The 13297-nt window shown below is 43.4% G+C and overlaps 1 protein-coding gene across 1 annotated transcript in view; it reads left to right on the top strand.

The window, feature by feature from the left end:
- Positions 1 to 741: 741 nt before the first annotated feature.
- ampd1 (adenosine monophosphate deaminase 1 (isoform M)) overlaps positions 742 to 13297 on the top strand; it is a 53942-nt gene continuing 41386 nt past the window's right edge. Inside the window, exons 1-2 of the mRNA XM_056302192.1 lie at positions 742 to 747; positions 2373 to 2538. Of these exons, the coding sequence (XP_056158167.1) occupies positions 2387 to 2538 (152 nt within the window). The 5' untranslated portion in view covers positions 742 to 747; positions 2373 to 2386. The remainder of the gene's footprint in view (positions 748 to 2372; positions 2539 to 13297) is intronic.

The raw sequence follows: 13297 nt of genomic DNA, 5'->3' as shown, positions 1-13297 counted from the left end.
GAACACCAAGGACACACAGCAGAAGCATCTTCATACATGTTGAGATGTAAAAAAGGGATAAAAATGCAGTTGTGATGACATGTCCAATCTACCTGCATTTTTACCCCTACATGGATTTTCTCTAAAACTTGTGGTTTCTGGCAAGAGTTTTGAGAAAATTCAGGCCATGAAATAATCCCTGTTGTGTCTCTGAAGTGACACAACACTTGTGACTTTGTCCAACTTCTTTGTGTGCTCATGTTGAGAAGCAACTTTCAAATCTATAATGCCCTCTCTTCTAATTTTCCATTAACATTGTATTTTGTATCTCTTACACTTACTTAACCAGTTGAAAGTGTGTGAGTTTGTCCTGCGTGTTAACTTCATGCATGCTGGGGGTATCAGACTCACTATCTGATCATGTGCCATTACAAGGCTGAATACTTAATATCAGAAATAGAACATGGTGTATATGTCACATATAAGTAACTGGGGAATACTATGTTCAGCTTTTTTTTATATTGTCACAGTTACACATTTCTAAATTAACAATGTCTTGATAAATGTTTAAATGTTGCAACTCAAAACTGAAATATGAAGTGTTGAAAACATAATTCTGTGTGGTTTATATGCCTTCATCTGGAACACATGACACTTCCTTTTAATACCAATTAACCAGTGCTTTCTTAATCTAACCTTCTCCTTCTGGCTTCCATTCTGGGTTGTTCTGCTTTCTGACGGGGGGGAAATGATCAGGTGGTCAACAGAGTAAGTATGGAAAGTGAGTTTTGGAAACCAAAACTCATACAGGTCATGTTTGATGTAGTTAAATCTTGACGCATAAAGCTGTGACGTTTCCTCTGGTCACTGTGTACCGGGAATGGCAAATCAATCAATCAGCGAACGTATGGATCAGAAAAGCTGTGCAAGATAGGTGCTCTTCCTCCCTGTGCTTTGGTGGTGTATGGACGTCTAACTACAAGAGGATGTCAAGGCCAGCTGCTGTTAATGCTGCGTAGCAACATAGCGTTAGCAGAGTACCAGAGTACTAATGCTGCGTAGCAACATAGCATTAGCAGAGTACCAGAGTACTAATGCTGCTTAGCAACATAGCATTAGCAGAGTACCAGAGTACTAATGCTGCATAGCAACATAGCATTAGCAGAGTACCAGAGTACTAATACTACATAGCAACATAGCATTAGCAGAGTTCTAGAGTACTAATACTACATAGCAACATAGCATTAGCAGAGTACTAGAGTACTAATACTACATAGCAACATAGCATTAGTACTCTGATGCAGCTTAAATGTCTGAAACAATTGGTTGCTGAGATAAACTCAGGACTTCACTGTCACCTGTCTTGATCAGTAAAGCCCTTTGTGTGCACGTTTTTCCACTGCAGTTAGTGCCTATGCATGAGACTGTTTGCAGCCAAATCCCAGACCAGTTTTAGTGAGTTTGCTGACATCTACAGGCTAAAATCTATCTAAAGGTTCAAAACATGCCAGGCTGGTGTTTGAACGCTGTAAAGTAATCATAACAGGGTAAACATAGCTGGGCTTAATAAGATTAATAATGAGCCCATTTGATCTAAGGGTGCCAAAGAACCATACTATTGACTACTTAGTCCTGGCTCTGTCTGTCTGTCCACCAATGCTGACAGGTGCGCTGGAATACCTAAGTCAGATGAACCTATCATTAATACTACTAGCTGCAGCTGTGTTTATCCTGCTATGCTCATGTAACCGAGCATATTTCCGCCCACTGTAGGATTCGATCCGTGGTTGTACTGCACCACGAGACGACATCGCTAACCACTCGACTAAAGGGGGCTGGCCCCCTGGCGATCGGCCAGTGGGGGTGTTTGTAGGTTACCCTAACTTCACAGTGTACCAAGTCTAGCCTGGCATGTTTTTAACGTGTACATGGTTTTTAACCTGGAAATGTCAGCAAACTCACTAAAATAGTGTACCATTTTGATGCTCTTTAAAGATGCTGAGTTAGATTGACCTTTGCCCTGGATCAAGCTTCTTTGTTGTGTTAATGAACAGAATGCATGCAGAGGTTTGTATTCATTTTTTTCTGTAATGCCTGTTACCATTGTTTTCCCAAGATGTAGAAGTCTGTACTCGTTAATGGTTTAAGTCACCATGAATTCAACATATACCAAATATAGAATATCTTGTATAATTCCTCCATCTGAGATTGGTAATGCTGAAATGTTGTTTAGTAGCTTGCCCTGTGGATATAACCTTATTCATGTTAGTCCTGTATGTTAATATCCCTTTCAAACGTGCTTCACTTGATACAAAACAGTCCTAATAAAAAGTTTCACTTACTTTCTGCAAAATGCAAAGTCAATAATACAGTTATCTGTTTGTGTGAGACAGAGACCGATGATAAGATGCGGGCCTTCGCAGAGCAAGTTTTTGCTTCTGAGACCAAAGACGAAACGGTCCGTGATGAGATCTCCATGTTTGACGTGGCTGACGACTGTCCCATCCTCCACCATGAGATGGCCCATCACCTTCACGCTGATGACGATGCTGAAAAACGGTGAGATGGTTGGCTTACTAGTGTCGTTGGTTGACATACTTGCCTCTGTAGGTTTTTGTTTGACTTTATACTCACATTATAGCCACATTATAGGTACACATGCCCAGTAACGCAAACCTCTCACGGTTTACATCTCAAGACAGCAAATGACCACAACTGTCCAGTCATTACCAGTCGACTAAAGGGTTGGACCCTTTAGTCGACTGGTTAACGTTGTCGCCCGTGGTGCTGGAGATCCGGGTTTGCGTCCTGGCTGTGGTGGTTCCCGGGCTGCTGCCCCCCCCCCCGGAATTCGCTACATTTGTGTCAGAACGGGGTTGATGAGACCATGAGGCCATTGGAAGCACGTGCGCCCAGAGGCGTGAGGGAGCTGACATGCTGAAGTACGGAGACGCGTCCCGAAGGAGGCAGGTAGTGTAGCGTGCACGGATAAATAGACTCGTTAGCCCTTGTCTAACGAGTCAGACCCTTTAGTCAACTGGTTAACGTTGTCGCCCGTGGTGCGGGAGACCTGGATTCGCGTCCCGGTTGTGGTGGTACCCGGGCTGCCCCCCAAATTCGCTACATTCGCAACATATACAGTGCTGCTTGAAAGTTTGTGAACCCTCCAGACATGGTCACTGTTTTTGTAAAAAACCTTAGAATAAGCTTATTACACATACATCCAAATCCCAATTTGTAAAGCACACCTTCCAAATAATGGACACACACACAAAAAGAGATATATTTTCATTATTTAATTCAACAAAGGTAGTTTATTTCACAAAAACTGAAAATTTAACATGTGCAAAAGTATGTGAACCCTTGTATTAGTAGCTTGCGACTCCTCCTTTTGCAGCCATTACTTCAACCAAACGTCTTCTGTAACCACTAACCAGTCTCTCGCATCTGCTTATTAGTCCATGGGCCAGACGATATTTCGGTACACTCAAGGTGGCAAAACTTACTTATAATTTTTGAAAGGATCCATGTCTGTAGATGATATTTTGGTATGATAACCATTCCTGAGTGGCAGCTGTATCACAGTTATCAGCTCATGAAGTTAACCACCCGCTAAACTAAATTGCATTTTAGACGCTGGTGCATATCCTGGTTTAGCCTCATGGTCAGGGCATTTTTCAATGTTCTATAATATTGTCTTTGGTATCATTTTAAAGGGGACCTTCTTAGCTTTCATTCAAGCCCTGTTGTGGATATTTCTCACAAATATAGAGGTCACTTGAGCTCTTCAACCCGTCAATAACACACATCTTTCTGCAATGTTCGCCTAAACTATATACTTTCTTTTAGCCCTGTGGCATCTAGGAATATCAGGGACACAAAACACAAAAACTGGAATACTCACAGGACTGTAAAGATTCAGAAAATGTATAATATACCCATACTATTTCATTGTGTGAGGTGATTGTGAGCCTTAAATGAGAACTAGACCAAAGCCAGTTAGGTCACAAACTGGTCTCTATACATTTGTTTAAATACACAATCAAAATACATGATAAAAAGGAATACCATAGTGAGGTAATGAACTATTTTAATATTTTAAACAACATTGACATTTACATATACTTAGTCAATGATACATGTAATCCCATATCATTAGTGGGTATATGTAATGGTAATGGGTAGGGTAATGGGTATATGTGAATATGGTTACATTATTGTTATCAAGCTCTGGGTAACCAAGTCCAGAATCAACATCCTGTGCATCAATAGACTACTACCACAGTAATACCATCAGAATCATCACACTGTCATTCATCAAACTGCTCGTTTCTCTCATCATCTGACTCCCCAAGTTCAAAGTCCAGTTCTGGACCATCCTGCTGTTTTTGGTTACTGCAGGTCTGTAACCTGCACATGTCTGTGCATGGAAGTCCATTTGACAGGCACATGCAGCTTGGCATTTTGCATGAATGCACACACTTGCATGTTAGCATTTCCAAGACCACATCTGGTGCAGGTGGGGAGCGCATCCAGTAAATGGCCAGCTTGCCTTCATCGTCTGTCCATCCATACTCAGTAGGGCTTGGCACCACAGGGTTAGCCTGCAGACAGCACTTCCATATTGCTGCCTGATAGGTGGCTCGTTGAACATGCATAAAGAGACAGTCTCTACATGGTGGCAGCTGGCTGGACTCAACCTCTCCCCTTTTGGTGCAGAAGAGCTGGTAACGCAGTTTGTTCACCTCAACAGTGCTGCTATTAGCAACATACATCCGACAGGTGAACTGCTCAATTTTCTGGAACAGCTCATCACTCACATTCCATGTCTGTCCCAGTTGACTAAAAGTCTCTTGGCAGGAAGTGTGCTTTCTCACTATCTTCAGGGCATTCAGCTTCCCTCGACCAGCGAATGCACTGACAGTGTCGCAGCCTGTGAAGGCATGTAAGCCAATTAGGCTGTCACAGATGCTGTCTCCAAGTGAACTTGCCAGTTTGGTGATGTCGACAAACCGTGTGCGGTTCTGAGTCCCACACTTCTGGTAGATGGGACAGGTGATGTCCTTCTGGAAGCCAAGACAAAGCACCATGACATCAGTGTCCTCAGCTGTGATGATAACTGACTTTGAGCCCGCATTTGCTGCATGCAATGCATGCAGGAGCAGACGGGTGTCAGCTTCTTCATGTGTGGAGTGCAGTTCTGCTGCTTCCTCACACCCATCTTCTGTCAACTTGTAGCAGGTTTCCTCACAGGTCATGTACAACACCTTGCCATGCAGCATAGCTCTGTATCGTGGGAGTTTCCACTCTTCCACCAGAATCTTGGTGAGACTGGTCTTGTTGGAGGAACTGCACAGAAATTTTCTCCACTGCTGGACGTGGTGTTCCCCTGCAAGATTCTTGTACTGGAGAGTGATGTCTCCACCCCGGTTCAGTCGTTCAGCATCTTTGATCGAAGTCTGGTGATAGACATCAAAAACAACATCAATCCTCCCACTCTGTGCTCCCTCATGGAGGACCTGGGTCAAGGCTGACTCTGCCACCTGTGCAAAGGTTTTGTTGTTGCCATTCATTTTTTGGACCAGGCTCATCCCATCAATGATGGAAGTAGATGGGATTGGGATGTCTTCTGCAGGAGATACATTCTTTTCAAGCTCTCTGGCAAGTGCAGCCTTGTTTGTTTTTCGTAAGGACCCATCAGCATTTGCCAGTGCCCATGGTAGTGGGCCCAATGGGTAGGCAAGGACATCCTTCAGATTCACCTTCCTGCTTTCAGCCACCAGGATCATGTGACTGAAAAGGTTTCTATCTGCCTTCAGAACCACATCCTGTGCTTTCTTTCCATGAGCTTGTTTTGTGCTGACATTGGAGAATGTTTTCAGACTTTGCTTGGTCATCTTGTCGTGGAATTTCACAGGTGGTGGGTCTGCATCTAACCTTGTTTGCTGGAATGCTTGGTAGGCCTCTTCTCCTTTCTCAAGAGCTCTCAAGAGATCTATGGTCACATCAGGTGGAGCCATGTTGCCAGTGGAGAGGCTAACCAAATCAATCTCATCAGGGGACATAGGATTGAGCCAGTTATTCTCCATAAGGTCCATGAGAAACTGGACATCTGCTTCATCTCTCTTGATCCTTGGACTCTGTAGATCTGGATGAGACCATTTGCACCTGCCTTGACCTGTCAGGTCTCTCAGCTGTCTGAGGTACATGCTTCTATACTCAGCTGTGAGATAATATTTGGTCACAGCTCCTGGCTTCAAGCTGAATCCCTTTGTCCCTCCAGCTGTTTGGGTGTCTTTGTTCACCGTTTCTTCTATAGCTTGGTCAACAGGGATTCGGCCAAAGGGATTGGTGGAGCCCAGTTGGACTGAGAAGCCTCCTTCCATGAATTCTGTGTACACATCTGGGTGTGTGATGGGCAGCTCAGACATCTGGGCGTAGTAGTAGGGGAGGTAGCGTGCATAATTCATCCTGTCATAAGCAAAGCACCATGGGATCATTGCTCGAATGCTAGCCAAGTGTAGCATCCAGTCTCCCTCTCTGGATGCTCGGATGAGCCCCAACAAGATTTCAACCATGTCCAAATAGGACATCCAGAAGTTCGAGAGGCTGCCGTTTCCACCTCTAAGGAACTCATGGTAGACTTCAAATAGATCCATGATGCGTGTACAAGAGCTGTTCTCGAGGACCTCCTTCAAAGCATGCTGTGAGACTTCTTTCCCAAGGCTGTCAATGGTCTTCAGTGTCTCATTCAGGTGAACCATGTCATTCCTGTGAGTTTCTTCCAACCAGGACAGGAAACCATTCAAGGTCAGTCGCATGAGAGCCTCATAAAGGAGCTTGTGTAGTCGCACTGCCCTGTTGTACTTGCGGCCATCCATAACACCAGCAATTGAGCCTTCTGCAATCATGCCAGACTCAATGCAGAGGTCTTTGAGTCCAGCATCTTGGAAACGCTTTCCTATTATTGCCAGCAGTGTGCAGATGGTGTGGAATACCCCAAGCCTAACAATGATATCATGGAACTTGTCATGGTGTTTCCATGTGATCTCGACAGCCTTCGCATACAGGGCTTGGTCAAAGACACAGACAATCTTCCTCAGGCCTAAGCACTGCATGATGCTCAGTGACTGGTTAAGCACCTCGTTGACAGTAGACATTTGTGTCGCTGGAGCATTGATGGTAGGCAGATAGCCTATATTGTCGGGGATGACCGTCATCTCTCCTCGAGTCAGGATGTTGAAGCCTGTCCAGCTGCTGACTGACTGTTCTTCTTGTTGTGACATGCGTGCTAGGACCCAAAGAAGGTTTTTCTCTCTGGCAAGTTTAGTATTGGCTGCAGTATCGGCATCTGACTTTTTGCTTTGTGGTGGCCCTACCCGTTGTCCAGCATTGTAAGTTGGTAACATTGGTGGGGGTCCATCAATGCTTCTCTTCTTTGTTTTGGGAACAGTGGGCATGGGTTGGACAGGAAGTGGGTTGACTGGCTTTGCTTGCACAGCAATCCCATTGACTCTGTGAGATGTTCCCTCACCACTGACAGTTTCTTCAAGACGGTCGATATTGTCCCAGGCTAAAGTTGTGAATATGCCAGGATGGATGTTAGCTGGAAGGGCAATGCCACTCCCTGATGATGAGAGTTTCTGGAGACACAGGGCAGTGTTGATCTCTTCCATCTGTGAGTAGGACACACTGTGACCAAGTCGGTTGAGGATGTTTATCAACTCTACATTTCCTGTCAACGATTTGACACTGAATGACAGAACAATGTGCTTGGAAGGCTTGGTATTTCCACATGTCACTGCATATACTATGTCATGGCCAAATGACTGCAGAAGGCACTGCACTCTCTGGGATGCATGATCAGGATCATTTGAGCCTGTGAGTAGAGAGTACAGGAAGATAATGAGCGACTCTGGAATGGTAGGACATTCTGCTTCTGGTTTGACTTCAGGCGGCCAGGTTTGAGGAACATCTTGACTTTTAATGTCTGCTCTCAATTTGATGGCTGCTTTGGCTATAACATCTTGTGCACTGACACTTTTCAGGGTCTGCAGCTCCCTTTTGAGAGACTGATTTTCTTTGGCAAGTTCCCTCATGGACAAGTTATCGGGATAGAGGAGGAATTTTCCTTTCTCATCAGGGAATATCTGCAAGGCTCCAGCAAACTCACTCTCCAGGTTTCGCCTTATGTGCTTCTTGGTTGATTCCTTGACTTGGGCAATGCCTTGGGAGTTCATTGAAGCTACCAGTCTAGAAGAGAGATCAGTCATTGTCATCACTTGAGGATTGCCAAAAAGCTCCATCCTGATGAAGAGGAACAGCTCATTGTATGCCTTATTCACAGCAGCTTCATACTGGGCTGCAGCATCATCATCTTCATTGCTGGCAACCTCTCCTTTGGAAACCTCTTCTTTGGTGTAAAGTCTATAGCATGACCTGTGGTAGTGCCCTTCAGCTGCTACAAGGTCTCTACTCACAATGGCAAGGATTCTGCTGTCCCTTTTCTTTGTGGCTGCACTCCTGATCTTTGCATCAGCTCGCAGTTCTCGACACTGCACCAGTACTTCTCTCGTATTCTGTCTCTTGGAATATTTGCTGTTTTTCTGACAAAATATGCACTCTGCATCATACGTCCTAGATGTACTTGGAGCATGTCGAGCTACTCTCTTAGATTGTTTCTCTTCAGCAGAGACACAACTTTTCTTTTCTTTTGCAAGGAGGCCATCAAGAATTTGCTTCATAGTGAAGATACTGCGACACTTTCTGTGGTAGTAGATTGCTGGAATCTGTCCCTCAGGAATGTCTTTTGCCAGTTTCAAAACTGGTGCATGATTTCGTATCTGAGCTGCCCTGAGCAGAGTTCTCCATGAGTCGACACTTTGTAGTGAAACCAGCTTATCTGTATCATCAGAACAGTGGATAATGCACTCCACCCGTGGGCGCTTTGGTATTGGGTAAAAACTTGCTTGTTCACCAGTGGCCATATTCAGTCAGTTTTCACCTGCCACATACAAACAAATACACGTAACTTAGGTGTATGAACACTACTAAAACAAAGTTTACTTTGCTTCACCAGCGTCATATTACCATTATTTATCTTACATAGCCACAAATAGATACATTACCTAGTTGCTATGCAACAGCTGTATTTTGTCCACATGAGGCCGCTAAAATCAACACAAGATGAAAGTTCCTCGTAGCCACTTTAACTAATCATATTAACATATACATTAAAAGAACATGCTAACATTATGGGAAATTAGCTTACAATCTTCTCCAGAGTGAGACAAGAAGATAGATACCAGTTTCCTCTATATGTGTTTAGTAGAAAGCTATCTGGCTGCACGTTAGCCTAGCTTAGCACAATGAATGGAAGTACACAGTACTGGTTATCCTTGGTTGTTGGCCAACTAAGAACTGTCCCAGAGTTTAAGCTAGGCTAATCAGTACCAGGGGTGTTGAAATGCTATATTTGTAAAAATCTGGGCAAATACACAATCGTGAGAGGCACAGAAACAGGTTTCCTGAAAGAAAAATGAAATAGCTGCTCATTTGGAAAGGTTATCATGTATTACTTTACTTCTGTTAGTGTACCAAATAAAATGGCACCAGTGAAGTTGTGTCACCTTGGGTGATATCGATATCTGGTCTGACCCATGGACTAACTGGCTTTGGTCTAGTTAGTTTCTTAGTAATAATGCCCTTCTAATTTAAGGTTCACAGTCACCTCACACAATGAAATAGTATGGGTATATTATACATTTCCTGAATCTTTACAGTCCTGTGAGTATTCCAGTTTTTGTGTTTTGTGTCCCTGATATTCCTAGATGCCACAGGGCTAAAAGAAATTATATAGTTTAGGCGAACATTGCAGAAAGATGTGTGTTATTGACGGGTTGAAGAGCTCAAGTGACCTCTATATTTGTGAGAAATATCCACAACAGGGCTTGAATGAAAGCTAAGAAGGTCCCCTTTAAAATGATACCAAAGACAATATTATAGAACATTGAAAAATGCCCTGACCATGAGGCTAAACCAGGATATGCACCAGCGTCTAAAATGCAATTTACTTTAGGGGGTGGTTAACTTCATGAGCTGATAACTGTGATACAGCTGCCACTCAGGAATGGTTATCATACCAAAATATCATCTACAGACATGGATCCTTTCAAAAATTATAAGTAAGTTTTGCCACCTTGAGTGTACCAAAATAGGAAATTTTGGGCTCTGGCCCATGGACTATATGGGGATTTTTGCCCACTCCTCCTTGCAGAACTCAGCCAGTTGAGAGAGGTTGGAGGGACATCTGGTATGTACCAACTTCTTCAGGTCTCGCCACAACATTTCAATTGGATTAAGATCCGGACTTTGACTGGGCCTATCCAGAGTACGAATCCTCTTCCTCTGAAGCCATTCCTTTGTAGTTTTGCTGGAATGCTTTGGGTCATTGTCTTGTTGCATAATCCATTTTCGTCCCAGCTTCAACTCCCTGACTGATGGCAGGAGATTCTGGTCAAGAATTGGTTGATATGCCGGAGAAGTCATGGTTCCTTGGATAATATGGAGTTGTCCAGGTCCAGAAACAGAAAAGCAGCCCCAGACCTTCATATTTCCACCACCATGCTTCACTTTTGGGAGGGGGTTCTTTTCTTCATATACAGTGTTGGCTTTTCTCCAAACATGTTGGTTTTGATTGTGACCAAATAATTCTATTTTGGACTCGTCTGTCCAGAGAATGGACTTCCAGATGGCCTCTGGTTTGTCCAAGTGCTCTCTGGCAAAGTTGAAACGGGCAGCTTTGTTCTTTTTTGAGAGCAGAGGCTTCCTTCTAGCAACCCTCCCATGAATGTCATGGCTATTTAATTTTCGTCTGATTGTAGACGCATGCACATTAGTCCCAGATGCTACCAGAGAGGTGTGCAACTCTCTAGAGGTGATGTGTGGGTTGGCCTTTACCTGATTTATTATTTTTCTGGTGCTTCTGGGTGATAGTATTGATGGGCGTCCACTTCTAGGCAGAGTTGCTGTCATGTTGAAGGCCCTCCATTTGTAAATTATTTGTCTTACAGTGGATGGATGGAGCTGGAATCTTTTGGAGATGGTCTTATATCCCTCCCCAGACTGATGGGCTATCACTACCCTCTTCTTCATGTCCTCGGATATCTCCTTTGCTCTCGGCATTGTTGATTTGTATGGGACCACAGTGGTTTGGTTGGTTTCCTCTCTCTTTTAATCCATGCAGGCCAAACCCTTTCCCAAGGATGTCTCATTTCATTGGTCTGCTTAAATGATTAATTAAGCAGCCAAATGTGTTTCACCCGAGTCTGTTACCTGCTTGACTTAACCAATGCAGCTGGCGGTTCACTTACTTTTGCACATACCCTAATTCCATGTTTCATGTAGTTTTTGGGCTACTTAAACAAGTCCCACTAAACAAGTACATGCAACTGATAAACATATATCTGACATTTCATACATAAAAACTGGTGATGATAGAATAAGAAAATCATGGTAGAACAACAGAAAAATCTAAACTGCTCAAGGGGTTCACATACTTTCAAGCAGCACTGTAGTTGACAGAGACAGACTTAAGGGATGACTAGTCAACAAAATCTTAAAATGGTCAAGACGCATGGCCTAAGCAACTTTGAACTTGGTTTATGTTTAGTTCGATCTCGAGACCAGCAGCTGTCCTTCCTGGGGTCCACTTATAGAACCTTTAAGTTTGTTATTCTTTAGCAAATTTATATCATCCTCAGTAGACTGGACACCATTTTACTCAAGATTCTTTTAACAATAAGTCGAAACCTAATTTTGTGTTCTCAACACCTGAACTGAACTCTTTGTAGAGCGTTCTTCAAGCAGCCAGTTCAGCAACATGTGTAGGGAATGGTGAATATTATGCTACTGAATTCTTTTTCTCAAATCAGAATTTTAACTGTCACATTGAATTGTCACATTGGCTTAGTAGTTTTGTCTCGAAAAATATATTCTAATTGTTCTCATTTCCAATTGACAAAGTATAGAAAAAGATTCAACAAAAAATCATTAAAACCCGTTTGAAAAAAGATTGTTAGAATAAATTCTTCAGCACTGTCAGCCCCTCAAGGTAATTAGTTTACAAAGTGATCATAGTGCAAATAATGTCTTATTACAAACCTTACAATTTTATAAATATCCATCCTGCCAAGCTAACACTGAGATGACATGAGCTCTGTACTGGACTGTATAATGTATTGCATGAGTCAAATGAGTTGATGACTCATTTCGATATCATGACTCTGATCTACTGATTCAATTAAACTGCACAAACCACCCACCACAAGACTGATGTTATTGAGAAAGCATAGACAAAGATTCCTCTGGAATGTCTCCAGTACTTTGCTGAACCAATGCTACAAAGATTCATGCTGGTAATGGAAGCAAAGCGAGGTCCACGCTGGTATGAGGTGGTCGTCACTAGTTCATCAGCTTAGATTGGACAGAAGCTCCACGTTGTACCTGCGCATCCAACCAATCATACCAGTCATGCTATTTCCATGACAGAGAACTACAGGTTTAACCCTAACCCAAACCCTAATCATAACCCCTGTTACAATGTCTCCGGCTGGGGCGTTGCTGGGACATCAGGGGCTCAGCCAAGACTTCATAGGGGTGTCTAGAGGCATCCTCCCCTGGGGGACCTTTTTTAATGCAAGGCCACCAATGAAACACATAACCCCATCGAAATGACTTCGGTCTCTCCCTGTCTCTCTATCAAATGGTCAACTCATGGGTCCTTCCTTCTCTCCTCTCTTGTTACTATCTGTTGGTCTCTCTCTGTCTCAATAATACCATTCCTACTGCAAAATATAGAACATTTAAACATTTATTTAAACTTTCCTCAACAAGTCAGAACAATAACGATCTAAAGACTACATAAGGTTAGTGCCAAAACCCCAAGTAATATTACTTACATCCACTTTTTTATATCAGATGCCACAAACAATGTTAACCTGACATACTTGCACTGAATATTGACTAACCATCATCTGGAATTATCTGAATTATCAGGGGAGCACGGTGGCGCAGTGGTTAGCGCGGTCGCTTCACAGCAAGAAGGTCCTGGGTTCAAATCCTAGGATTGTCCAACCTTGGGGTCATCCCAGGTCGTCCTGTGTGGAGTTTGCATGTTCTCCCTGTGTATGCGTGGGTTTCCTCCGGCTGCCTCGGTTTCCTCCCACAGTCCAAACATATGTAGGTCAGGTGAATCAGCTATACTAAATTGTTCCTAGGTGTGTGTGCCGGCCCTGTGATGGACTGGCAGCCTGTCCAG

Source organism: Lampris incognitus, chromosome 2 (assembly GCF_029633865.1).
Source record: "Lampris incognitus isolate fLamInc1 chromosome 2, fLamInc1.hap2, whole genome shotgun sequence".
Classification (NCBI taxonomy): Eukaryota; Metazoa; Chordata; class Actinopteri; order Lampriformes; family Lampridae; genus Lampris; species Lampris incognitus.
This window is presented reverse-complemented; position numbering and strand designations above follow the sequence as displayed.